At 47.9% G+C, this 27014-nt stretch overlaps 1 protein-coding gene across 7 annotated transcripts in view; it reads right to left on the reverse strand.

Moving 5' to 3' along the window:
* The window catches only part of NUP98 (nucleoporin 98 and 96 precursor), a 46751-nt gene continuing 19737 nt past the window's right edge, over window positions 1–27014 (reverse strand). For 5 of the 7 annotated variants that reach the window (XM_061629217.1, XM_061629218.1, XM_061629220.1 and 2 more), the window contains 21 exons: window positions 26504–26637; window positions 26042–26229; window positions 25444–25560; window positions 24700–25007; window positions 23622–23735; window positions 22618–22756; window positions 22100–22277; window positions 21439–21603; window positions 20083–20259; window positions 16298–16457; window positions 13809–14235; window positions 12800–13029; window positions 10667–10936; window positions 9584–9741; window positions 9175–9318; window positions 7361–7500; window positions 5938–6159; window positions 4942–5183; window positions 4279–4433; window positions 3266–3377; window positions 1–1544 (listed from right to left, as the gene is read on the reverse strand). In XM_061629217.1, coding sequence (XP_061485201.1) covers window positions 1339–1544; window positions 3266–3377; window positions 4279–4433; window positions 4942–5183; window positions 5938–6159; window positions 7361–7500; window positions 9175–9318; window positions 9584–9741; window positions 10667–10936; window positions 12800–13029; window positions 13809–14235; window positions 16298–16457; window positions 20083–20259; window positions 21439–21603; window positions 22100–22277; window positions 22618–22756; window positions 23622–23735; window positions 24700–25007; window positions 25444–25560; window positions 26042–26229; window positions 26504–26637 — 3986 coding nt within the window. In that variant the 3' untranslated portion in view covers window positions 1–1338. Of the gene's footprint in view, window positions 1545–3265; window positions 3378–4278; window positions 4434–4941; window positions 5184–5937; window positions 6160–7360; window positions 7501–9174; window positions 9319–9583; window positions 9742–10666; window positions 10937–12799; window positions 13030–13808; window positions 14236–16134; window positions 16458–20082; window positions 20260–21438; window positions 21604–22099; window positions 22278–22617; window positions 22757–23621; window positions 23736–24699; window positions 25008–25443; window positions 25561–26041; window positions 26230–26503; window positions 26638–27014 lie in introns of those variants that run through there. The other 2 variants (XM_061629219.1, XM_061629221.1) reach the window with 2 other exon arrangements.

Genomic DNA, 27014 nt, shown 5'->3' on the forward strand with positions numbered 1-27014 from the left:
AAATGCTATAAACATTTTTATTTTCTTATAAAGTATTTCCAGAAAAACAAACAAGAAAATAATCTGGATCATTCATTTACAGTTTTAATAAAAACCTTTACATAATCTTCATGCGTAACCACTTTGCTGGCACCCCCCAATACACACACGGACACGCACCACCTCCAGAGGTCCGGGGACAAATGCCCCACAGCAACGACAGCACCCACAGCAGACCTTGCCTTTCCCTATGAGATTCAGGCAGAGACTGTACAAACCAGGGCTCCGGAGGTGAGTTCCAATCCCTTCCCTGCTCAACAGAGTCACATCTGGAATTCCCCTTCTGCACTACGATGGAGCTTCACGGCAAACAGATTCAATGTGACTGCCTTGAACGGTCTGCTTTGAGCTAAGCCCACCCCACCCACCCCTCTCAGAGCATCTAAAGGCAGGTGGCTGCGTCTTCATCTGCCTTGTGTGGGAACTTCAAGAACAAGAGCAGTTCAGCTTAAAAAGACCACGTTCTCCAAAATCCAGGCCACTGGAAAAGGGGAAAAGTTTAAAAAACCAGACAGAATCTGGAGCAGGATCTGCCAGCCCCCACCTGCAAGTATCTGAAACATCCGATGCCATTTGAGCCACCCCAAGATGAAGGCCAGCTCCACAGGATGCCTGGAAGCCGAAGCAGACTTCCTTCAGGGATCTCCCCTCAGGTCAGCCAACAGTGACATTTCCAGACGTGGCTTGCCTGTTTGCCTGTGGGGAGCATCTCCACCGCTGCCATCCCCAAACCCTCTGGAAACGCTGCCCTCCCTTGTGGCGGCCAAGTGGCACAACCTAGATTTGACCCAGCCTTGTAAGACATGTACGCACTAGGTTTGCCTCCCACTCCAACCCCACTCTTGGCCTTGTCCACCCAGCAACGCTTCTGGAGCCACTCTTGCTCCCAAAAGCAAACCCTCTGACCACAGCTCAGTTTAAAAGGAGGCCTGACTATACACACACCCACACAAACAGGTTTCTTTTTTCTTTCTTTCTTTGCCATCCGCTTGAGAGATCTGCCAGGTGCTCTACAGCCTTGTCTCCTGCCTGCCACAGGTCTGGTGACCACCACAGGTGCTTCAGCTGCAGCAGAGGCTTTATTAACGCTAAAGAGCACGAAGGGAGGGGGGTCCCACTGCCAGATCCGAGTCTTTATACTTCGCTGCTGTGGCTGCAAGCCAGCTACAGGTAGCCATGCAGCATCCCGGGGTCAGGAGGAGTTGCACATTGTATGAGAGGGTGCTGCCCACACCCCTGGATGCCAGGGCCAAAGTTGTTCAGAGGGCCGCTCCACCCAGACTAGGAGGCAGGCTAGCCTCATTGTGCCACCACCGTTAGTTCCCGTAGGTAGGACTGTGTGAGTCCACGGAGCTCCTCCAGGGCGTAGTCCTCTGGCATGGGGAGCCGTCCAATGTGGGGGGCCAGCAGGCGCAAGGGCACTCTCTGTACATCAGGGGTGGAGTCCGGAGGGTGCTGCAGGCTCAGAACCACACGCAAGATGTCTGCAATGCGTTTAGCCATTTCTGGGAGAGGAAAAGGGCACAAGAGTTCCCATCATCAGTAACACAACAAAGCCCTGCTTATTTCTTTCCACCTTCTCAAGGACGACGGGTGGGTAACCGGCAGCACCTCCTGACCATGACTGTACCCAACAAAATAACGGAACTTTTGTGAATGAATATATTGAAGAGTTTTTACATTTTTAAATTGTGTTTTAAATTGTTTTTAAGAGATGTGTTTAAAATTTGTAATTTGTTTTTAATGTTTTTAGTTGCTGTAAACTGCCCAGAGAGCTTCGGCTATGGGGTGGTATATAAATACAATAAAGAAATAAATAAATGGACTTCAAAGCAAAGTATTATTAACTTCAGCAAGTTCCCAGGAGAATGATGGGCTCCCACAGTTAAGCAACAACCAGAGAGAAGCCCCAGCATGTACCAGGCACATGGATGGTGTAGTCTCAAGCATGTTCTCAGTTGACCTCAGCTTAAAAGCACAAGAATTGTTTTGCTGGATCAGACCAATAGGTCCACTCTGTCTCCAACAATGGGCAGCCCCACGCCCATACACAAGGCTTGAAGGCCTACCCCTCCCTGGATTCATCTATCAAAACTGGTTAACCGGAACGGAACTGAAATGGCAGCCAACTCTCCCCTGAGAGTTTAACTACAGAATCGCAGAGGTGGAGGGGAGCCAAGTGCTGCTCGGTGCTGGAAATCAGGGCCACAAAGCATCTCCTCTCCTGTCACCTAAGGCCATTAGTTCTCTAGCCCCGCTGTCAGGGGCAGCAGAGAATAAAGCCTTTGTCCTCGTCTTTCTAGGTGAGGAAAAACCCCTACCCCCCAGTTGTGGCTGAGGAGTGGCAGGTAACCAAGGGAGCTCCCACCAAGCTATCCCTGCCTGAGACGAGGCCCACACCAAGCTCTACGCTAGCTGAGCCTGACCAGGGCCACCAAGGGCACACTCCAACCAGCCACTCCCGTTTCAGATCAAACAGGCGCAGTCTTTTTGGTGCCTCTTGAAGGCTTTCCCCTTTCAAGCAGCCTTCTACATGGAGAATTTTATCCCAGTCAGTTTCTGAACTTGTTTGAAATAGCGTTTATGTATGCAATTGTTTTTACAGAGGTAATTGTTTTAACTATTTTATATATGTAAGTCTTTTGCATGTGGTTTTACTGCATTGTGAAAATGCTTCAATATACTTCATGCAAAGTGATTCGTTTCACCACAGCCCAATGATCTGCGTTGTTTCCCAGCAGCAGTCATAGAACCACAACATGGATCTATGGCATTATTTGAACCACAAATTCCACAAAAGCCTCTATCATGTGTAGGGTTGCCAGGCTCAGGGCCTGAGACTCATCCTGTGTCTTTAGGAGAAGAGAAAGTCAGCCAAGTGCAGGTGTTCTTGCAACTCTGTAATGGGAAAAACCACAAGGTGGAATTCTCCCGTCCCCCTGTACAACTTTTAAAGATACAGAAGACCTCTTGGGCCAGGCCCAGCAAGGGGAAGGGAGAATTCCACCTTGTGGTTTTTCCCATTACGGTGTTGCAAGAACACATGCACTTGGCTGACTTTCTCTTCTCCTAAAGATGCAGGATCAGTCTCAGGGATTGAACGTGGCCACCCTAATCATGTGCTATATGTTATTGCTAGCTGCCCGGAGGATTGCAAGTCATGTTGCAGAAGGTAATGTAACAAAACGAACGCCCCAAGGAAAGGAAAGCGTGCCCATGGCCTTACCCGACTGAGCCAATCTATCCTTGGCATTGTGGCACCGGAGCAGTTCTATCCGGTTGCAGAGGGAGGTCACGTGGGTGTGCAACTCCTCCAGTTCATACCCAGAACAATCCAGCTGAAAGCAAATCCAGGAGAGGGGAAAACATCACTCGCCGGGGAGGACTTTTTAAAAGAAATCCTTTTAGAAAGGACTTATATTTGGCTTTCTGCAGAAATATTCCTGTGGAGCAGAACTATTATTTTCCTAAAATAAAGGACCATAGTTTAGAATCTAAATCCCCAGGCATGTGTTCGCAGTGGGAGATCAGAATGTCACCATGAATATTCTAACATGCCAAAGCTCCACCCCCCCTGAAATTGCTTAAGTAACTCTACTGGGAAGTTCACCCTTCTGCCTGTTGTCAGTCACACAGTACACTTACTGCTTTCGCTCCTTAGCTGCCCTAGAAGGCCTCCCTAGTAATCTTGCTCTTCGTTTGCACACAGGGCAGGCAAGACTTCAGGAGTCAGCCTCTAAATAATCTTGGGCAGCATCCAAAGAGCTTCCCGCGCTCATGGGGGAGCACCAGAGCTTAAGAGAAGAGCATTTACCTCATCTCCCCCCTCCCTCCAGACCATGGGAGACCCACAGCAGGCGGAAACACTGCAATATCTCCATCACAGGGGAAAAGGGGACACCGTCTCTTGACAGGACTATCTAACTGCAGCTCCACCCCAGTAGGAAACTAGCATGTTCAGGAGAAGGTTTCCAGCTGTTTTCCCGACATGCTAGGTTTTTTTACATGCAGGGAATGTCTTAATGCAGGAGTATTCAAATGTAATACTGCCTATATTCTGAATTGGCAGAGTTCCAGGGGGGATGTGGCATAGGCCTATATTTCCTTGATTATGCAGATCAACTCAATCCATAAGCAACTGGGGACAGGACATTCCCCAGGCACCAAGAGAGTTCCCTGGAAGGTGGAAAAAAGAAGCATCCAAGGAGCATGCAGATCACCACATCCTGAATCTGTCACCTGCTGAATCCTGTCAAGCATCTCAATGACCCGGATGTAGTCTAAGAAAACTAGCCCTGCAGTGTCCCAATCCTGGATGAGCACGCTGCGCTCTGGAGCACACAGATCTTCCAAGAACCCCTTCAGGTAGGTGTAGTTTTCATTAATAATGGCATCTGCGGGGGAGAAGAGCAAAGAAGAGAACCTTAACACTACTGGAAGACAGCAGACTAGACTTTAAAATGATGCACAATTGAGATGGTGGCAACATCTATGCCAAGAATGCGACACGCCACATTCTGAGACTGTCCAGGAAGGAGAAGCACACCGAGGGAAAGGGCACCCTGGCCTCCTGAGGGTGTCTAAAAGCCTTCCCCCCCTTTGTGGTGGTTTAGAGGAGGGTTTGCCTCCCCTTAAAAGTACTGCCAAACTCAATGTGTTTATTATTATTATTATTATTATTATTAATAATAATAATAATAATAATAATAATAATAATAATAATAATAATAATAATAATAATAATAATAATAATGTTTTAATTAATTTTGGGGGGGAATTATTTAATTAATTGTTTTGTTTTATTTCTGTCCTACTCTTCCAAGATCTTTTCAGAGCCCAGGGCAGCAGTGGGACACCCGGTTTGCCCCCATCCCTCCGAAGCAGCAAGCAGGTGGGCCTTACCTGAAGCCAAGTGCCTGACGACCAGCCTGTGGCACTGGTTCCAGTGTCCTGCCCTGAACAAACAGAGCGCCTCCTTACGCTTGTCTCCTGCCATCCTGGCCCTCACAGCCTTTGCTTCGTGAATCCATTCTGGCGGCACACACAGTCTCTCTGTGAGGAAGGCCTCCTTGCCCCAGGACTCCGGCGTCTCCAACAGCTGGCAGTGACGGTTTAGCAGTTCACGCACTGCCTTCTCACGCACGCTAGAGGGAATGCAGAGAGGAAAATGCTCTTTTTGTATTGTTATTCATGACATACCAGGGTACATAAATAGCTCTATGTACACATTACCACTCAGCCAGGAGGCTGCTTTGTCCCCCATTTACTAGGAGTAGCAAAGCACATGCTTTGCGGAGAGGTCTCAGGTTCCACCCTGATGCATCTCCATGAAAGGGATCTCCAGCAGCAGAGCTGGCAAAGGCCTCCCTCTGCCTGAGGCCCGGAAGAGACGCTGCCTGCCAGTCACAGCAGACAGGACTGGGCTAGATGGAAGAAAGGCCTGACTTAGTATGAGGCAGCTTAATTGTAAGCTCTTGCAGTCACCTCTCCCCTTCTGACCCAGGCTCCCCTTCAAGTTAAGAGCCATGCTGGCTGGGGCTGATGGGAGTTGTAGTCCAAAACTTCTGGAGAGGGCTTCACGTAGGGAGGGCTGCCCTCCACATTCTGTAAACAAATCACATTTCCCCCAGATTTACTTAGTTTAGTCCAACTGCAGAACTCCCATGCACAGTCAGAGCACACAGGAGCTGTTTTAATGCTGCTATTAAATGAGAGTTCAACAGGTTTGTCCAAAATCTGGACACACACACTATTCTAGAGCGGATGCCCCCATTTCAAAGGCAAGGATGTTACATTCACAGGCTACACCTCCTCCTCCTCCTGCTGCAATCTGTTGGAAGGAGCCTGATCAAAACAGCACCTCCCCCCCAACAACCCTGCAGGAGGACTCCCACTTACTGTGCGCTAGCGGTGTGCAGCAGCACAAAGACAGCCCATTCCCACAACCCCTCGCTCTCAAGCTGGGCCGCAAAGCTGGCATTTAGCACTCCCTGGCACTGCTCCGACAGGTGGGTGTAATGTAAGGCCCGCAGCGCCTCCCACAGGTGCCAACTGAGACGGTAATCCAGGGGGTCAGCTGTTACACTCTTCGGGTCAAGCAGCTGATGGAGATCGTATGACCTGCAAGGGGACACAAGGGCAAACATGCCTAAGCCGGCTTGCCACACAAGGGGTCATTACCCTGGTTCATGGCACCGCTTTCTGGCCGTCTTTTTTCCCAGGCAGCTGAAGTACTTGGGCATCCAGTCCCAGAGGGCAAATCAGGAGAGACTCTTTGGCAGGGCCGGATTTACGTACAAACTAAACAAGCTACAGCTTAGGGCCTCACATTAGAAGGGCCTCGTGTTAGATTAAAGGAAAAAATGTTTACAACATTGCCACCGGGAAACAATAAACATCATACAAAACGAAGATAATTTTTGGTAGGTATTGAATATCATTGTTGTGGCTTGCTTGCTGACAACAGTAAACAATTCTATAGAACATCGTACACATGCGGCCTTTTGGATTCTTGCAGAAAACAGCCCGCGTGTCAGCATCGACTGCGCTAACCCTATAAGTAATGCTTGTTGAAGAGGGAAGGGCCTCACTCATGTTACAGCTGAGGGCCACAAGAAGTTTAAATCCGGCCCTGCTCTTTGGTCACATGACCTTTCAAGAGACAAGCAGGACCGACCAGAACAAATTGCAAGATGAAACTCCTTTTGTGAGCACCGCTGCACCTTCCCCTCTCTCCCTCCTGATGCTGAATTTGGAAAGAGCAACTGGCCAGTTGGCAGTTAAGCACAATGTCTTTGGTTAGAATCCAATTGATATGAATCCTGAATAGAATCTTAAGTTAGGGATGACTAAGAAGCAGCTTGGGGAGCAGATACATGAAATTCTCCACAAGACCATTAAGCCCGGGCTGAGTGAGCAGCCAGTCCTGCACTTTAGCAGCCTGGGACTGTGTTGAAATATGTCTATCCTCCTCCATGCAAGGCATGGGAAAGTTGAGGAGGAGGAAAACCGGGACCAGCGGATGTGCATCCCACCACCACTTTGGCACACACACACACACACACACACACCTCCCCCAAATGCATGCAGAAGCCAGCATCTTGCCTGCGGTCACCACATTTTGCTAATACGACATTTGCAGCATAACCCAAGTTCATAAGGAAGACAAAGCTTCCAGAAAGATAGCCATGTAAAGTCTATTGCAGCAAACATGACCAGGAGTCTTGTGGCACCTTAAAGACTAACAGATTTACGAGGGCAGAAATTCTGTGAACTAGAGTCCACTTCAACAAGTGCAGGAAAAGAGGAAGAAAAAAGTTACCTATCACTGTACAGTTTTAACAGGTGAAAGCACATGTCTCGGAGTGGGTGTTGCGCATCACCTTCCTCAATCACGCAGCCTGAACCTTCTAGATATGGAGGCAGTGGAGGACAAGCATACGTATCGCACTCCAAGTAGTCCTGAGGAATGTAATACCAATGAATGAAATGCAGCAGCACAAGCAGGTGGCAGCAGAAAGGACCTTTCTCCTACTTGTGCCTATACTGAGGGGGCTCTGGGGAGCCTCCCAGCACAAAAGGGGTGGGGAACTGTGGGTCACATCTCTCCCACAGCTGGCCAAGTTGGATAGGTGGGCATGGGGGTCCACCTGTCATCACAATGACATCAGGTGATCTGCTTTTGCCTGTGTGGTTGGAAATCAAACTGTGTGGACAAAAGTACACACAGTGCTTTGCAAGTCCTGATGATCAGTTGATAGAGGCGCTTTGCAAGCCCTGTGCACAGTGCTACGCAGCTGACTGGCAGTGCTTGCAAAACCCCTTTGGCCCACCTGTGTCTTGACCTGCCCACAGCTGATAAGGCACATGGTTGTGGCTTAACCAGAATAGGAAAGCCTGGTGGGCCTAGTTAGACCCACTGGCCGGAGATTCTCCATCCCTGCAGTACAGAACCCTGAACTACAACAAGAACATAAGAGCAGCCATCATCAGGCAGTAGCCCATCCAGTCCAGCATCCTGTCCTCACAGTGGCCTGCCAGATGGGCCAGTGGGAAGCCCCAGAGCTTGGAAAAGTTACTTTTTTTGAACTACAACTCCCATCAGCCCCAGCCAGCATGGCCACTGGATTGGTCTGATGGGAGTTGTAGTTCAAAAAAGTAACAGGCAGGACCTGAGCGCAACGGGAACTGGCATTTGGAAGCGTACTGCTCTGGCCACGAGCACAGGCACCATGGCTAGCCATGAGCAGACAAAGCACCAAGTGCCAGGAATGCCTTCACAAGCCCCTCTTCGCTTCCAAAGATTAATGTAATGTCAACAGGAAAGACTGCAAGGTCATCACCGCCACTTTTCTTCTTGTTGACACACCCAAGGAATGAAGACACTTTTCAGCACTGCTTGTGAAAACACTCCTGGTTTCATGAGATGGTTACAGGGAATGGCAATAACTCTCCCAGAGCTACAACATTTTGCTGGTTTTGCAGCTTCCTGCCTGCACACCTCAAAAAGGGTATTGTAGAGGTGGAAAAGTTTCAGAAAATGGCAACCAAATTGATGAAGGGGGTAGAGCAAGTCCCCTACAAGGAAAGGCTACAACGTCTGGAGCCAGTTGGGGTGATCCAACCCCAGGTTGGCATGATCTGATGAAGCTAAGTGATGGGAGATTCAGGGTAGGCAAGAGAAAGCCCTTCTTCACACGGTGCCTAGTTAAATCTATAGGATTTGCTACCCTGAGGGATACAGCGATGGCCGCCACTCTGGATGGCTTTAAAAGGGGAGGAGACAAATTCATGCAGGATAAGGCTGCCAGTGGAAACTAGCCTTAAATGCCCTATGCCACCTGCAGGAGCAGACGCAGCATGCGCCCCAGCACCAGTCGAGGGCTACTGCCCTCATGCCCCGCTTGTGAGCTTCCCTGAGTCATCTAGCTAGGCACTGTGGGAAACAACATGCAGATATGGACAGATGGCTGGTCTGTTCCGGAATGTCTCTTCCATTATTTTCTTGTGCGTGCATGAGAGTAGAGGCGACTTGGCACATCATCTACTGCTGCTGCACACCCCCTCTACAGGCAGCAACAGACAGGGCTGTATCAGTCCTACGGTTTGGGCTCAAGGCTGACCTTCTGACCCTACCTTGAAAGCATCCTCGTATAGGCTGAGGGCCTTGGAAAGGGGCGCTGTAGAAGGAAGCAGGTACCAGAGATGGACGCCAAGAGAGCGCTTCCAGTCCAGATGGGAACAGATGTTGATGCTCCTCCTCTCTGACAAATGCCACACCTGTGGAAACAAGTACAAGGGCTAAGACGGTCAATGTGGGCCAGGCAGAGTCTTAACACAGATGCGCATGTTTGAAGGCAGTTGGGCATTGTACTGGGGTCCAAGTACAACCAGCACTTGAGCTCCACAAGTAGCTTCGTTGTGCAGGAGGGACACACCCACAGAGGCTCCTTGGACTGGAGACTGAGCTGCTTTTACAAGCACGCCTTCTAAAAGAAGTAGCTGAGCCATGCCTTGCGTGCCAAGGACAGGCTTTGCAACTTACCGGCTTGCCAGCTAGCAGGGCAAATATGCGTAGCCTCTCCTCCTGGATGAAGCAGTCTGCCTGGAGTTGATGCCAGTCTGCTAGCTGCATGGCAAGGAGCTCCCGGACCTCCAGACTCCCGACCAGCTGTGAGAGGAGCAAAGCCAGCCTATGATCCCCTACAAACACAACAGGAGCACATCAGACACGGAGAGCGAGCGCATGAATCTTCAGTGAACTATCTTTCCTGAAATTTATACCACTGGGACCCGGGGATAGGTTTGCTTAGCCAAAAGATGGGGTAATGTAGATGCTGGTGTTCTAGCACATATCTGGAGACCATAAGACCGCCTGAACCACCTTCCTTCTAAGGCAAGGACCACAGTGAATTAGGGAGCAGAGAAAAGAACTAGCCACAGGAAAAGTCCGGGTCCGTGATAGATTGCTTCAAGCTAGCTCAAACAACTTAAGTCAGCTGGGCAGACACATCTCTCCTCCTTGCCTTTCTACGGAGGAGCTGAAGCAGAACAGAATGGGGGTGTGTGTGTGAAGCGTTTACAATGGGACTCTGCATTGCCCTCCTACTAGCCTCACAGAAAGACACAAGGGGGGGGGAAGAATTTCCCAGGCATCTGAGCAAGGCTTTGCTTGAATTTCTGTCAGGACACAGCCAAGGGGAGTAGCCCTTGGTTTAGGACAGCCTTTCCCAACCTCTGGCCCACCAGAAGCTGCTGGACTACAGTTCCCATAATTCCTGCCCACTGGCCACGTTGCCTGGGGCTGATAGTTGTAGGCAAGCAACATGTGAGGATCCAAAGGTTGGGAAAGGCTGCTCTAGGGAGTTTTCAGGAAACAGGCAAGCACCTTTCTGCAAAAGCAGACCTACTGTTAAGTCACCTCCTCCTTTTATGAGGCTGTGCCTCCTCACTCCGGGGTTGAAAGGACCTAAAGTACTCTGACTACCGGAAGGGAAGCCCAGGACTCAAGATTTGGTCTGCTGCCCTCTCAAGCCAACCTGCTCAGCAGCATTGGCCATATCCATTTCTGCCCACCGGCCATCCCTATGAGGACACGGTGGGTTCAGGTGAAAAGGTATTGCCTTACCAGACTGTTGGGCCAGCCTACAAGCTTCGCTGATCTGCTTCCCAGTAAGGTAGCTGAAGACCGCCTCTGCAGGATTGTCATTCTGAGCAAGCGAGACCTCCTTCTTGATTCGCTCAGCAGCCGTTTGCGACAGCCAGTGAGAGAAGGCTTTCCGGCGCTCCAAAGCAAGGATGTACTCACTGGGCTCATCCAAGCGGGCCTCCAGTTCTTTCAAGTGGCCCCAAAGCGCCTCACACAAGGTCCATACCAAGCACCAGTCTTTCACCACAGCTGGGGAGAGAGCATTAAGATATCAGCAAGCAGTATTCTCCTCACGGGCCTGCATTGTGCTATCCAGTGTTGCAGCACAGTCCTAGTCACATGCATGCAGCAAGGTGCTCCTAATGCAGTTTCTTCCATTTTGCATTTCCTTGGTTCTCGTTGCCAACACAGGCAGCTTACTGAAACTTCTGGACTGTACATTATGGAAGCTGTTTCTGCTCTGTAGAACACCTGGCTCTCTGCTTGTAGCTGGCTCTGATTGTCAAGAACGCCTGATTTCTAAAATGGCTGAGAAGTAAGGAATCTAAAATGGCTTAGAAACAAGAACTGGGGATGTCATCTTGTCTGAAATGCGGCCTCTGTGAAGGCAATGACTTGCATTTCTCACAGCTGAAGCTAGTTAATTAGGCCCAAGCCAGAACACCTGCTTATCAGTAGAGCCTGGTATATCAAGGCCATAAGCCTGGGAAGGTTTGGGGAGTATGTGACAGTTAGGCGTGAAAACTCCAGAAGCATTTCATTATCTGAAAGCTCCCTAATTGGCTAATTAATTCCTGGCTGTTGCTAGGCATTTCCCCATAAGCATAGGATTTAGACTTTAGTCTTTGTTCCTCAATGTGATAGTGTTACTTGATGTTGGGGTTCCACTTTACCATCCACTCTCCAGGCTATACATCTCCGGGGAGATGTGGAACCATGAAGCTACTTTGCTGTATACCTCTTTGTAAGTATAGATTAGGCTAGACAGTTTTGTTATTTTTGTCTGTGACTGTAACTCTGTATTTTTACCTGCCCCTCAAGTCTGCGGCTTTTAAGGAACCAATTTGCTGCTGTATTTGTGCACTTATATTTTATTTAATAAAGCTACTTCTTATTTACCTGTGTGTGTTCATTGCAGGAGTAGCGTGGCCCTGAATCTGGTACCTTGGCTACTAACCATGGACTACTGTATATTTGGGTATTTTGCCTAAGGCTCCAGGACAAGGAGTGCACCTTTGGCTCTCATCCGTTGGAATCCTTGGCAGGTCTATTTCTGGCACGTAGGGTTTCCCCTTGACCCAGAGTGGTTGACCAGTTTAAGGGGTGGTGGCAGTCTACCTACCTTCCAGGGTTGGTCCTGGTTTTCACAGCCCTGCTAGGGAGGCACGAGTTGTGCCTTGCCATGATCAGTTGCCCTGGGTTTGGGAATTGAGTTCTGGGACTGAACAGGGCCAGGTTCATGACACTACTCAGGACTACAAAAGAGGCTGGTAAGTACCTGGTGCCACCTAGTCATGGGTCTGGACAAGATGACTTTTGGTCTTCCAAATCTGATTCTATGAAACTGGCAACTGCCTACAAAGGTTTATGCCTTACGTTCTATCCAGATGCCACTGTCCTCTTTTGTTTTGGCCTGTTTACCCTATAGAGTGAAAGGATCCAAGAAGTGTCTGCTGTTGCAAGCACCCAACAACTCCCCATGCACCACAGCTTGAGAGGTCAACAGCAGTTGCTGGTGACAACAAGTCAACCCTTTCCAAGAATGTCATGCCTTGCTGTCTCTCTTCCACGCTGATTTTGCTCCAAAGCCAGTGTTGAGCCTGCAGCGGGCTATGAGTCTGGGATGTGGAAGGATGCTAGGCAGTGATTCAATGCCTGCACACGCATCTAGCTCTGCCTAAGCCTCCTGACATCCATAGGCTGGAGCAGTCACTCCTCAAAAAGCTCTCTGGGTAAATGCAACAAATGGGCTCTGCTGTTATGCACGGGGAGGGGGGGAGATCATGCCTATCTTGCCCACCCCTCCCACAACACGACAAGAGCGGAATTTCACATTTCAGATTCCTACACACACACAAAATCCCTTTCTTTGATAATCAGCTTTGTGCTCACCTTCCCTTTCCTCTGGATCTCCAGTTGTCTCCATTGCCCATCTGGCATTCTCGTGGATAGCAGCCACGCCGGGGTTGGGGGTCAGGAAAGGGCAAGGCTCATCCATGTGGACAGTGCTCTGCTTCAACTTTATCTCTAGTGGAATGAGGTACGAGTCTAGAGCCCGGTCAGCTGCCTTTTCTTCCAAGCTCAACTTCTCTATGTGAACCTTAAAGGGAGTCCTAGAGAGCCTGCAAAGGCATCAGGAATACAGAATATGGGAAGTGAGTGGCTGCCTCACCTATGGCTCTGTAACGGCAATATTTATTTAAAAATAAATATGGGATGTCCTTGTAAGTAAAATACCCTTAAGGTGACTAACAATTTAAAAGTGTCCCCTTAACAATTAAACAAAGAATAGGGGGGGGATTCTACAAGACACCCACCACATAAATAAACCTGCAAAACTATAAAGGAAACATCCAGCCAAGAACATCACACACAACTTTAGCCAAGCCATTAAGCCAAAAGGAGCACCATAAAAAGAAAACAGTCATCACACATAGGCACTGCATATTGAAAGGGGAGGGCACAAAGGATGCCGGAGAGAGAAGCTTCTCCATGCACTTGGCAATTTCAGCCAGGAGAAACTGACCTACACAGCGCTGGGCTTGCAGGGCCTGTTCCTGTCCTGCAACTGAGCTCTGAACAGGCACCTCAACTGCCAATGGGGGAAGGGAGACTCCTCTACTGAAGACAGGCATCCTCAAAACAGACAGGCACAACTACTCTTGCAGTAACAGCAGCACTCTAGCTATGAAGGGCAACATGCTGAGAAAAGTGTGTGGTGTCCCATCCTCCTCTGATGAGAGCCAGTAAGGTTTTAGCACTGCCTCTGCTGGAAGACCCTACCAAAATATAAACTGGGCCATCCAGCCATCCAACCGAGGGCACGCTACAGTGTACAGTAAACAAGAGTTTATAAGACTGATATCTAAAAAATACTGGGTTATATTGCATGGTGTCTCACTGTTTTGGAGCAGCAGGTGCTGTCAAGAATCCATATTCCATGGACTCGTTATGGCGATCTTCCGGCTCAGTCAACGTGCTCAGCTGCTCTCCGCTGTGGACGAGAATCCAGTTGGGTCCCCAGCCAACACGGAAGGAACGTCCCATGAAGAGAGCCATGTCCTTCAGCAGCCTTCCTTTCCCGTGAGCGACGGACTTTTCCAGGGGCACCAGCCCAGGCTGCCTGCGGATACCCACTGTTTTCAGTGGCACATCAGGCACCGAGCTGGGCATTGTGAACGCACTAGCCAGTGGGGAAAGGACAGACCAAGGTGGTGCAGGAAGAGCACCACCTAGCGAGGAGGTCCTTGGACTGTGGCTGTCTTGGAAGGAAGCGTTTGGAAGGAGCAACGATCCGCCTGAGAGCCTTGACCGCAGCAGCCCACCGACTGCGGGGAGAAGGGGAAGGAAGGCCTTGATTAGGAAGACAGGCTTCTAATAATGAAGCGGTCAAAGTCAAGATCTAAATTCTAACACCCCAACCCACCCGCAGGTTTTTGGGACTAAGTGTGTTGGCAGCTTCTGCTAGAAGAAGTGGTCATCCACGAGTGGCTCCCAGTGGGCTGAGTGGGGAGAAGGGACGATTTTGACATCCTCACTACTTCCCAATTCATGCCCCTCAACATTATTTAGTAGATTTCTTATCAGTCCTTTACCATGAGGTCCCAGGGGAGGTTACAACAATAAATACAGTTATCAAAACAAAACAGTTACAGGCCTTTTGGCCATAAGGTGAGGGATAAATAAATAAATAATAATTGAAAAAAAGTTTAAAAACAAGTTCTAATACAGATGAAGACAGGGATAAAGGACTGGCAATTTGTATTCAGACTTGCTTTCTTAGCCAATATACACGTAGACACGAGCTCTCGTTCAGCTACAACTGAACAAGACATTAAAGCCTATTACCTATTTTATTCCACACACGCAGGATTGAGGTTTCCTCCTGCCTGTTTTTATTTTAAAATATTTCTATGCTGCTTTTGCAGGCAAAGTCCACTCAAAGCAGCTGACAATAACAACAACAAATAGCAACAAACGACTATTATTGCTGCTGCTGCTATCATCATCATCATCATCTATATAACCCCCCCAAAAGGTAAAACACATGGAAAACCTCCAAAACATGGCATTCCAGCCTTAATCCAGGGAACAGGGGATGGCCAATTGGAACAAGTAGGCCTTTAAGGGCTTTGGAAACCCCTGGGAGGGAACAGCCTGCTGCAGCTGTGGGAGTTCCACAGCCATAGAGCCACTACCCAGAAGGCCCTCTCTCTTCTGGCCACCCACCTCACAGACCCAGGGGGTGGGAACACACCAAGAGGACCTCGGACTGAGATCTCAATGGACAGGGTGGCATAGGTGCAGGTGGTCCAACAAAAAATCCAGAACCACACCATGCAAGTCTCTGAAGGTTAAAACCAGCCCTTTAACTTGGGCCAGAAAAGCACTGGAAGCCACTGAAGGTGGTACAAGACAAGTGTTACCAAGACTGATCACTATACTCCCATCTGGTCACTGCATTCTGAAATCAACTAAGTTTCCAGACCTACTTTAAAGGCCAACAGTTATAAGTCACAATCCCTGACAACTGGCTGGTTCAGTCCTGCATGTATGTCACCTGATTATGCAGCTGAATGAATGAGCAGATTCCACAGAAAACACCAGTCAAGTTACCTATGGTGGCTGGTTGTCACTCTGGGAACTAAGCCTTAAATCTCATTAGCAACTTCTGAGATCCCTGTATGTTTCATCCTGATCTTTGCTCACACTCTGTCATCACATCACTTAGCTGGGGGAAGGCTTATGCCTATCTATGCCCTGGAACGGTGAACGCAGCATCTCTCTTGAATACCACACACTTCAGTCTGGTTCTCTTCAGGGTTGGGCAGCCTTGGATCTGGCCTCCTCCTGTTCTAAAGTGACTGCAATGTGCAGTCATCTGTGATCCCAAAGGCTCCCCTTGGATCAACACTAGAGATGCCAGAATTACACTGCTTGACGAGCACAGTATTTGCAAACTGACTAATACAGACGATGCTTCGTATTACAAAATGCCTGAAGGGTTCACCACTACTATGTTTACTGACAGGTATCAGTCCCTGGATTGCCCAGGGTGCCTTATTAAGGCCTTACTCCTCCCCCCTGCACTGCTTCCTTCCTTCTCTTATTTATTTTATTTATTGGCACTTTCCCCACAACTGACACAGAAGAAAAAACCATGCAATACAATTCAACAAACATTAACATCTTGGAAACGTAGCTTAATCGATTTATTTATAATTTAATAATTTATTTAGCAACAGTCCAAAGGCCAAGTAATACGAGGAACAGCAGTAGATGGGTAGCAGTGGTACACATAATATCAGGTTAGCCTCAGAAAATCTCTCTCAAGCAGAGTTTGGCATTTCATGTTCTCTCTTGGCATGAAGACCAGGATTTTTACTGTACCTGAGGGACGGCTTTTCCGTCCTCTCATCAAGGAGGAAATTGGAAGTCTTGGAGAACAGATCTCTTGGGAAGTGTCCATTGGTGCAGCTTGCTTGCCAAAACGGTGGTCTAGGATCATGTCCAAGTCTTCCTCATCCACAAGCAAGGAAGCCTTCATGATCTGGAAATAAGTACAGCACAAGCTCATCATACGCTACAAGACATTTTACATTCTCAACAAAATAGTCTATACCAACTAACTCTTTGCCATTTAGATTAACGTTTGAAGTGATTTTTTAAAAAAAATAAAGTTGTAGATTTTTTTGTAGTGAGCCTTATACAAAATCCACCTGAAAAAGTGGCACTGACTACTGGGAGACCTTGGAAGGAGTCAAAACTTAAGCCCTTATGGAAGCAGCACGATCTGGAACTGGGTCTGTGAAACACAAGCCTGAGGTAGAGATGGCAGTGGCACCTGGCAGATCCTCAGAGCCTGGCATGGCAATGCCTCCCTGACACTCTGCTGAAGCCCTTGTCACACTGTGGAACAAGATGAGTCAGGCTCTTGACACAGTTATCCCTGAACGTCCTCTTCGGCATTGTGAAAGAGGCCAGATGATGGCTAGAGCGCACGTGGCAAAAGATATGCTGTAAGGCTGACAAGAAAAATATCATCGCCGTGCCTAATGTGTGGCAATAAGGGCAGCAAAGAAGGCCCACTTCTCTGCCTCCATTGCATCCTCAAGTAGCCGTCCAGTGGAGCTTTTTTGTATTGTCTGGGCCTGTTCACATCAACTCCCGGAAAGGGTTCTGAACAGTCTAAAACTCCCACTGTTAATTGCATGCAAGGCACTTTGAGGATATAGTTGCTCGCCTCCGTAGCAATGTTGATGTCCCATCCACATCTACTGTAGTCCCCAGTGAGGTATCCAGCGAAACATCTTCTGCAACTTTTGTGGATCAGTTTCAGTTGATGTGGCCTGATGACATGGACATGGAGCTTGTGACAATGCGGCCAGCAACATGTTCTCTTGACCCTTGCTCTTCTTAGCTTATTAAAGGTTGCCGCGGGGGTTTGGCTGACTGGATCCAGGGTGTGGTCAACGTGTCCTTGGAATAGGGAGTGGTGCCAGCCACCCCGAAAGAATCAGTGATCTGACTATTCCTGAAAAAGCCCACCCTGGACCCATTGGTTTGTGATAACTACTGCCTGGTCACAAATACCCCCTTTTTAGGGAAGTTGAACAAAGGCTGAAACAGATTATCTTGACCCATTCCAGTCTGGGTTCAGGGCTGGGTATAGGACTGAATTGGCCCTGGCTGCCTTGATGGATGATCTTTATCTGGACAAGGCCAGGGGGAGTACGACCCTGCTATGTTATTCTTACTTGATCTCTCAGCAGCTTTTGATACCATTGACCATGATATCCTTCTCAGCTGACTTGGTTTGATGGGTATTGGAGGCACTGTTTGACAGCTCCAGGGTTGTTTTCAGAGAAGAGCATTGGGTGATTGTCTTTTGGCCCCCTGGCAGTTGTGCTGTGGAGCGCCACAGGGTGCCATCTTGTCCCCCATGCTGTTTAACATCTATATGAAGCCCTTGGGAGCGGTTATCAGGAGATTTGGGGCAAGGTGTCAGCAGTATGCTAATGATATCCAGCTCTATTTCTCTGTAACATCTGAATTGGGAGAGGCCGTGCAAGCCCTGGACAGCTTCCTGGACTTGGTGGTGGGCTGGATGAGGCCAATAAACTGAGTCTGAATCCTAGCCAAGATGCTGTGGGTTGGTGGTTCCCAAGTCTGGATAACTGGTCACTTGCCTGCTTTGTACAGGTCCTCAGTACTTCCTCTGGAGTGGGTTTGTAGTCTGGGGGATTCACCTGGATCCATCTTTGTCGCTAAAAGCCCAGGTGACCTCAGTGTCTAAGAGTGGCTTTTACCAGCTTTGGCTGGTGAGAAGGTGTGGCTGTTTCTGTACAGGGATAGCCTGACCACTGTTGTCTATGTAATGTTAACCTCCAGACTGGATTACTGTAATGGGCTCTATGTGGGGCTGCCCTTGTGGTTGGTCCGGAAGCTGCAGCTGGTGCAAAATGCGGCAGTGCAGTTGCTCACTGGGGCAGGATATCACCAACATACTGAAACAATTGCACTGGCTGCCGGACCAAGTTCATCTTATCAGGAGGTCCATTCCACGCAACATAGGAAGTGGACCTCTTGTGCTGTGGCACTGACCCTTTGGAATTCCCTCCCCTTAAATATTTGACAGGTGCCATCTCTGTTATCTTTTTGGCACCTACGGAAGACCGCCTTCTTTCAAGAAGCCTTGTAAATAGAAAACCTATCCGGAATTGTTTTAAGATTTTTGTTTTTCAGATGTTTTCAGTGTTTTGTTCCTTGTCTGCTGCCCTAGGCTCTTTTTGGGAGGAAGAATTGGATAGAAATTTAATTAATTAATAAAAAATAAACCATTTCTCTAAGGAATAAGGAGGATGGCAGAGGGAAAGCAGCCTGATATAAGCCTAGTCTGGATGGGTTTGAAATAGATCTCAGGGCTGGTTAAAGATAGCCATGTTAGTAATTGGAGAACTACTCATACTGCCCTCTGCTGGTCATCTTCAACAGTGCAGTCTAGAGAAACTGGCCACTCTCCCAGACGCAAGTGGACAGGAAAGCTTCCAACAGCACTGCTTCCCGCCCTGTGACTGAGAGTACCCATGGCCAATCTCTCTTTGTGCCCCCTCTCCAAGACAATGGCTGGCCCCTGCAGGGACAGGCTATGTACAGCGCCTCCAAGGTGGGTGGTGCTGGAGGAATGGATGGAGGTATTTTTTAGGAGCAGCTCTTCCGGACCGTGTTTGTTTGCTTTTAGGCTTCAGGTGCAGAACTTGAAGAGGAAGGAGCCCCAAAGTCAACACTGCATGTTGGTTTGTATGTCCTCCCCCCAAGGAGGAACAGAAATAAAAGAGAAAACAACAGTAAAAGATGAGGAATAAGGGAGGGGGGAAGCTGGGCTGTCAAAGACAGCGGGTGGGAGAAAGGAGATCATGTCGCCCCCATCACCACCCCTGTGCCTCCACTGGCAGGGCTGAGTGGGAACAGCTCCCAACGACTCTGCTGCAGCCCACAGGCAGGTAGGCGAGCGTGAAGCAGAGAATCTCCCACCTTCCCAGCTGTGAAGGAAGTTCAAATTGGCACCCACGCTTTGAATTCTGCCCCAGACTAGGAAGGAGGTCAGCTGTTTATAATTTGCAAGATATAAACCAACACCCAGTCCCAGTCAGCAATTCAGCAGCTGTGTTCCAAACCAGCTGTAGTTTCCCAATGGTTCTAAACGGTTACAGTCGGCACACAGCAGAAGCGTGCTGGCTCCATGGTTACAGCAACAGAACCAGAGCCGTTAAAATGTTGTTAAAATGATCCCAAGCCAGGAGGGGTCATTTTTACCATGTTTGTACAGATTTTAATTTAACTGGTGTTCTCCTTACTGGTATTTGTTTTATTCTGTTGCTTTTAGGATTTTAACTCTGCTTTTAATATTTTCTCTTTTTGGGGGGGTGTTGTTTATTGCTTTTAGACTGTTAGCTGCCCTGAACTTATATATTTTAATTAAAAAGAAAATATTCATTCAAGTTTTCCTGAATAAAAGGCTAAAAACAGTTTGAAAACCCCCTATTTTGAAGAACCAGAATCCACTGCAGAAAGCAAAGAATGCCAGAAGGCAAAGCAGATTTCACTGAAAGGCATTAGTGTGAGTGTAAAGGGGACACAACCAGGTTAGTGGTACAAATGGAGACGTTGTTCACCTGCAACGTGTGAGGGTTGATATCCAGAGAGGATGCAATGTGGGTAGAAGCCGGCACCGGTTCCTGCTCTTCCGCAAGGCTCTCTTCCACGACAAAATCCTGTGCAGGCTCCTGAGTGATGTCGGCCATATCACTGTCAAATTCCACCACCTTCCCCAGTTGTTCAACATCTGGGCTCTGCAAACATCAGATGCAATCCAGTTCAGACCCAAGTCAAGAGATAGTATGAGCACCTACTGTTATTAGAAAACACAGCACAGGCCTCCCACACCAGACTACTGTCTTGCACAGAGGAGCTGCTGAACCGGTGTAAGGGGGGACTGGAGAGAATGACCACTATGGTAATGCCACATCACAATATGCAATGCCGGCATCATAATGTCTCCTCCGCTAAAGTAAGTTTCAGGAAGCTACTTCAGGCAGGCAGAGAGGAGGAGGCAAATTACCAGAAAGTTGAAAAAGGAAACCTGAACTGCTGCAATTCTGGTATGCATTCATTTCATCCATTTACATTCCACCCTTCCTCTTGAAGCAGCACAGGGCGAACAAACCATAAATGCAGTAATAAAAGAATAGTTTAAAAAAATCGCCATCACACATGGAAGGCAGCATCTCACACAGAATACAGCGAAAGTGACAACTCATCAGCTTGTGCTAAAAGCGATGGATGCGAGAGCATCTGAGCAGGTATGTGGTTCACTCAGTGCCCAGGGAACCCTGAACAACTGCCAGTTACTTCCCATGACTTGGTTTGCCAACCTTTGATACATTTCATCCCCCCCCCTATAGTCACCAGTATTGACTGCAAGAGCTACACACTGTATACAAAGCGTGAGCAAAAGTGAATTGACCCACTTAATCGGGGGGGGGGGGCTATGTGTGTGTTCACTCCTCTTCTTTTAAAAGAAGTCTCAAAGCTCGCCTTTCAAGATGTTCAGATCTATACCATGACGCCAAGGACAGAACATAGCAACATTTCCCTGAGAAGATCAGGTGTCCTAACCAAAATACCTCAACTGAGTTTTTAGAAGCCAATGCAGAGATCTGGAGGCATCCCAAGTTTCCCTATACAGGCTGCTTCTAGGCACATGAAGCATCTGTTTCTACAGGTTCCCTCTTATCTCCTGGCCCATCAGGACTAGAAGAGGGAATGCAACCAGCCACCGCCTTTCTTGTGTCCATCAGCTGCTGGGGAAGCCTGGGGATTTTTACTTTGGGTGGGGAAGGAAACCATCACATGTGGAGAACCGCCGCACTCAAGCTGGTCAGAACCACACGGAGACACCTCCCTCGTAACAACTTATTTCAACCTTCCCTTTTATGAGAGCTCCATTCATACTATACTTTTCTTCCTACCTTGGAGGGAGGTGCTGGCTTTCCACTTAGAGCCATTTGCTGAGACACCAACTGGCCAGGCAGGGGTGCTTGAGCAGTTTTTAACTTCTTTGGCTCCACTTTTGATGTGTGTTCGTCCTCTTCCTCATCAGAATCTTGCAAGCCATATTTTGAGAAGTGAGCCACCTGGGCAGAAACAAAAGCTGGTATGGGTGGAGCCCTGAACAAACTTTTACAAGGCAGAAAATAGCTCTGTCAATATCAGTAAGTGAAGATAAAATCCTGCCTATCAAGCTATGCTGGCTGCCAACAGACCAGGGATGGGGCACCCAGAAGGCGTTAGGTGACGGTTTCCTCTGCCCCAGCCAACAAAGGCCAACGGTTACGGATGATGATGGGGTTGTATTCTGACAATATGGGGGGGGGGGAGAGGACAAGTTCTCCATTCCTGTTCTAGAAACAAAAGTGTTTCTGAAGATTCACCAGAGCAGTCAATATGGGGTGGTTTGCATTTTGTGCAAGCAATGAAGTGTAGTGTTGCTATTATCCCTCATGGCCTTTGGAGTGTGCTTTACAATCTTGTAAGTAATTTGGAGCGGGGGTGGGGTGGGGTAACAAGCAGATGCTAGGGCTTTGGTAGTAAGAAAATGGGTTCCATTTATTCCTAAGAAGTTGGTATTACCTTGAACAGCCACGACCCAGTTTCAGGGCGGTACTCCTTGAATTGAGCACCCTGTTTCCGAGAGACAGCCTCCAGCCTGCCTTCATAGTTCATTTCAGCCAGCCGTTCTGGGCTCTTTATCAAGCAACGTGAGGTTTTGTCAGTGGGCCAAACACCATCCAAAGTAACTTCAGCCCTCCTGTTGAGAAACAAGCAGGTTTTGAGGCCTGAAATGTAAACACTCCTACAGATAAACTAGAGTAGCTGCACCCACACCATTTTGTGATTTTAAGTTGTTTTTAATGCCATATTTTAAAATTGTAGTAACCTGCCATACATGTTGGTAATAATAATTCTATTCCTCACTATTATTATTTATTACATTTGTATACCGCCCCATAGCCGAAGCTCTCTGGGCAGTTTACAACAATTAAAAACATTAAAACAAATATACAAATTTAAAAACACATTTTAAAAAAAGCAATTAACTATATCAGAGGACATGAGCCAACTCTAGGATAACAAACATTCTGCATTACCTATTTAATCCTTCCCCAATGGGTGGCTTCAGTTCATCATCTGGGTAGACAATAACTTCTTTTCTACGGATGTGCACAATCTCATCCAGATTCAAATTAGTCAGGTTGACTTCACCTTCAAAGTAGATTGAGCCATAGCCTAGAGAGAAGATTAATATCTCAGTGTGAGCTCAATCTGGAGTGCTGCTGCAACAGTGCTGTGAACTCTCATTGATCAAGTGTGCCAAAACTGTCCCCCCCCCCATGCATGCCTTAGAAATGAGTGCAAGGAGGAGACACATTGCAACAGGAATCTGGGACAATTCCCAGAAATGATTATGGGGGATTCATGCGTTAACCAGGCCCCTGTACATTAATGCGTTGTACACCACCCAGAGAGCTATGCTAGTGGGGTGGTATAAAAATCTAACAAATAAATAAATAAATAAAAATAATGCCACAAATTAGGTTTTGCATCTATGTACCAATGAGTGTCATTTTCCCGTCCCAGTGACTTTTTAAACATGTGCATATTGTGTGTAGTTTTGTCATCTGTACTGCAGATTCCTGTTAAAATCTGTGATTAAGATCAGAGCTGCTGTGTTTCAGAGCATCTAACTCTGTTGGACTGTGGAACGTACTTGAAGAAACCAAAGCAGTCTGCAGAGGCTATGGTGCCTCAACCACTATGACAAATATTAATGATTACTTGAAAGGCTGAGGGAGAAATTCTTTCCTTCCTGACAAAATCGAAACAGGGTTTGAGAGATTTTTTTCACCATCAAAATAAAGGATAGGAATCTTTAGAACAGCCTCTAGTAAAACTGTTGTGAGAATGGACCGAGTGATCCTAGAAGTATTCTGCAAGACTCAAGGTAGCATGCCTAATACTTTAATAACATTTCATTGCCCTGAATTTTTCTCCTCCAAGCTAGGCAGTTACTTGACCCTTATCCAAAAGGGATGTGAGAATCTGGAAAGGCAGTTGCAGCAGAAAAGGCCTTTATGCAGAGAAGAATCCTCACCTTTACGGCCTATGGTGAAATCTGTCACAATACACTCTCCTTTATCATTTGTCATTTTGGCCAGCTCATCCATGGATGGAATTGTGTAGTATCCAACTCGTGTTAAAACAATTCCTAAAAGAACCAAAACCTGGTTGAAGACCAGAAACTCTCACAATAGATACAACGATTCACTTACACAGCAAATGAGTATAGAAATCGGCTACAGAGAACAAAGACATGCCTACTTCAGGACTGAAGTGTGCACTAGGAGTATGAAAGGGAGAAATAAAGTGACTTGAGGTACAGCTTTGATAGAAAGGGAGCTTCCTATGTTCCTCAGTTCAACACACTTTAGGAATTATGTATTTTTAAAATTAATCAGTGCAATCTGATGCCACAGATCCAATTACATGTTGCTGTATTGCCATGCTAGGGAATGCTCTCTCTCTCTCTCTCTGTGTGTGTGTGTGTGTGTGTGAGAGAGAGAGAGAGAGAGAGAGAGTGAGAGAGAGAGAGAGAGAGAGAGAGAGAGAGAGAGAATAAAGAAGAGCTGGGTTGATAGAGAGAGAGAGAAAATTTGAATGAATAAGAGCTGGGTCCAAACTCACTGCCTGGGCTGACAGCAGCGAGCTGTACAGACATCTGGACAAACAGCATAAAGCCACTCATCCAACCCTGAAGCACACTGCTGGATAATTCACACAATCATTTTCTTTAAGGCCAGTCAGTCCAAGCTGACTTTTGCTAGAGTTGTTCTGGACTGTTGAAAACAGACTTCTGAACAAACCTGCACCAACTTGGATCATGGATCACCAAAACCTAGTTCAGAAGCATAGGGAAGACCAACTCAAGTGTCTTTTAGAAAATCACTGAAATACCAAGGTTTACTTTTTTTTAAAAAAAGAAAAGGCCATTTGAATGAGAAGATCTAAGGCTAGAAAATTACAGCCAGAGAGTTTGAAGGACTGCAAATGACAGTGTACATTATAAGCAACCTTCCCCCTTACTCTGTGCCATTCCAAGTTTTTTCCAATCAGTCCTTGGGCACATTAGCAGGGAGAGAACAGCTGGACCATCAGAAGAGCAACTGCCCTACCTGCTGGATGGGCATGGTGTATGTCCTCTGTCTCCTCTTCATGGTCGCCCTGCAGGGACTCCTCATGGTAGGAGGCATCCTCACTGCTGCCTTCCAGCCCATTCCGCAGGGCAGCACGCATGTTTAGAGCTATGATGGTGTCATCCACACTGTTGTGATGCTTGTGCATAGCGCTCTCTGGGGTCTGTGGGATGGGCTTGGCAATGGGGTTGGCGTAGTACCGTGTCACTTCGCGAGGATGGTCTTCCTCCTCCTGTTCTCCATCATGCCTGCGATTCTCATCAACTGACCTGGAGAGGAAGTTGAATCTGAGAAAGAAGGAAGTCACACCATTTGTGTGGATCATGTGAGTTCCAATTAAAAAGCTTCACAGATGAAGCAGCGTGTGTTGAGACAGAATAATCTATTCAGCGCTACACTGCACACCACCGAAGGTGCTGCTAAGGAGTCCTCACAAGCAGGTGACCCAACAGGCCTTGTGTTTTACAGCTTAATCTGCAGCAGCATGAGGAGGATGCCAGCCAGGCAGCTGTAAGGATACAGGAGAGAAGATGAGCCTATTTTCCAGGGCGAGTGTCACCCTTGCAACACAAGGGGCACAATATCCTACGTGCCCTGGCTAGAACAGAGGAGATCTGGAAATGCTTTCAACTCAGCCGCTGCAGCTGGACCTGCCCCTTTAAAATTAAGCTTGCTTACTTCAAAGACAAAAGTCCTCCTTTTCTAAGGCGCAGGCAGACATACCGTTCTCCATTCTCTGGATACTCAGATGGCGAGGCCAGGCCATCATCTTCGCCACCAGTGGGAGAAAAAAGACTGCTGCTCTTGAGGCTCTTCAAAACTAGCTTTTTAATGCTTTTCCTAAAAGAGAGCAAAGAGACTGAGATGCTGTGGTGCACCAGTGGTCTTCACGTGGTGGGCTGTGACCCAAAACTGGCTAGAACCCCAAGCCACAGCAAGGTGGGGTGGGTGGAGTCTCTCTCTCTCGCTCTCTCTCTCTCTCACACACACACACACACACACGTCTCTGTCTCCCTCTCTCTCACACACACACACACACACACACACACACACACACACACACACACACACACGTCTCTGTCTCCCTCTCTCTCTCACACACACACACACTTCAAAACAAATCACTGAGCTAACTGAAGCGTGCAGGTACTAAGAATGATCTTGAATGGAATAGTACCAATTACGTCCAACAAAAGCTGGGCTGTTCTAGGTTAAAGCCAGAGTGTAACACATTTTAAGAGCATCAAGAGCCACATTCTAAAGGCATCTTACACTTCAGTTTTACATGTTCACACATGAAAGGTCAAGACGCAACACTCACTTGGGCATGAAAGCCCCGTTTGACAGGGCTGGCTCATCGTCATCCAGGCCATCAAAGAGGTGGGATTTAGAGGAGCCCGTCGTCTGTAAAGCTTTTGGCCGCACTCTAGTTGCAGGGCGAGGCGTCAACTTGTAGTGAGTGGGCGTGGTCAAAGCTTTCTGGGCCGCCGGATTGGTTGGCTTCAGTCTCTGTAAATACACACAATGTAAACTGGAGGGGGCTATCCTATCAGATTCTCTCTCTTGTTCTGCCACCCCTCCTCTCCACACTAAGGAGGCTGCTAGGGAGGGACAGAGCCAGTTTGCTTTTGCCGGAGGACTGAATCTGATCGCTTACCCTCCTCCCTTCCCCCAAATCACACAAGTTAACTATGGATACTGTCTTGCATCGGTCCCGCCTCCTGACAGACAGTTTCACTGTCTTCTTTCTCCCCTTGTGACCTCCCCCTTTTCTCCCCCTTACCTCCTCTTTCTTCTTTGGGTCGGACATGGGGTTTCTGAAGAGAGGGGAATCCCCGAAGGGCGAGTAAGTCAAGCTGTTGAGGTGCTGCTGAAGAATTGCTTGCTGAGCTGCTGAAGCATTTGGGTCTGTCAAAGCTGAATGCGAGAGAAAGGAGGACATCAGTCCAATACCCGAAATTGCTGGCAGAGGAGCGCGTTCGACCGATGGAGGCACCAGGCCTCAAAGCTGGGTGAAAAGGGTGTGTGTGCCAGGACACACACTCTCCTGCAAAGTCCACAGCTTATTTCACACACTAAGTTACAAGTGAAGCATGTACAAAAGCTACAAGATGGTCTTTTTCCCGGTAACCAAGCTGGTTGGAAAAGTTAAGTGTTTTCTCACCTTAAGATGCTTCTCACTAAAATAAAGAGGCAAGATCTTCACCTTAAGAACTACTTGGAGACACTCAGATTCTCTCTCCAGGTGCTTTCCAAGGGATCTACCTGCCCTGCCCCAACAGTGCTTTCCGTCC

This window comes from Rhineura floridana, chromosome 5 (genome assembly GCF_030035675.1).
Source record: "Rhineura floridana isolate rRhiFlo1 chromosome 5, rRhiFlo1.hap2, whole genome shotgun sequence".
Lineage (NCBI taxonomy): Eukaryota > Metazoa > Chordata > Lepidosauria > Squamata > Rhineuridae > Rhineura > Rhineura floridana.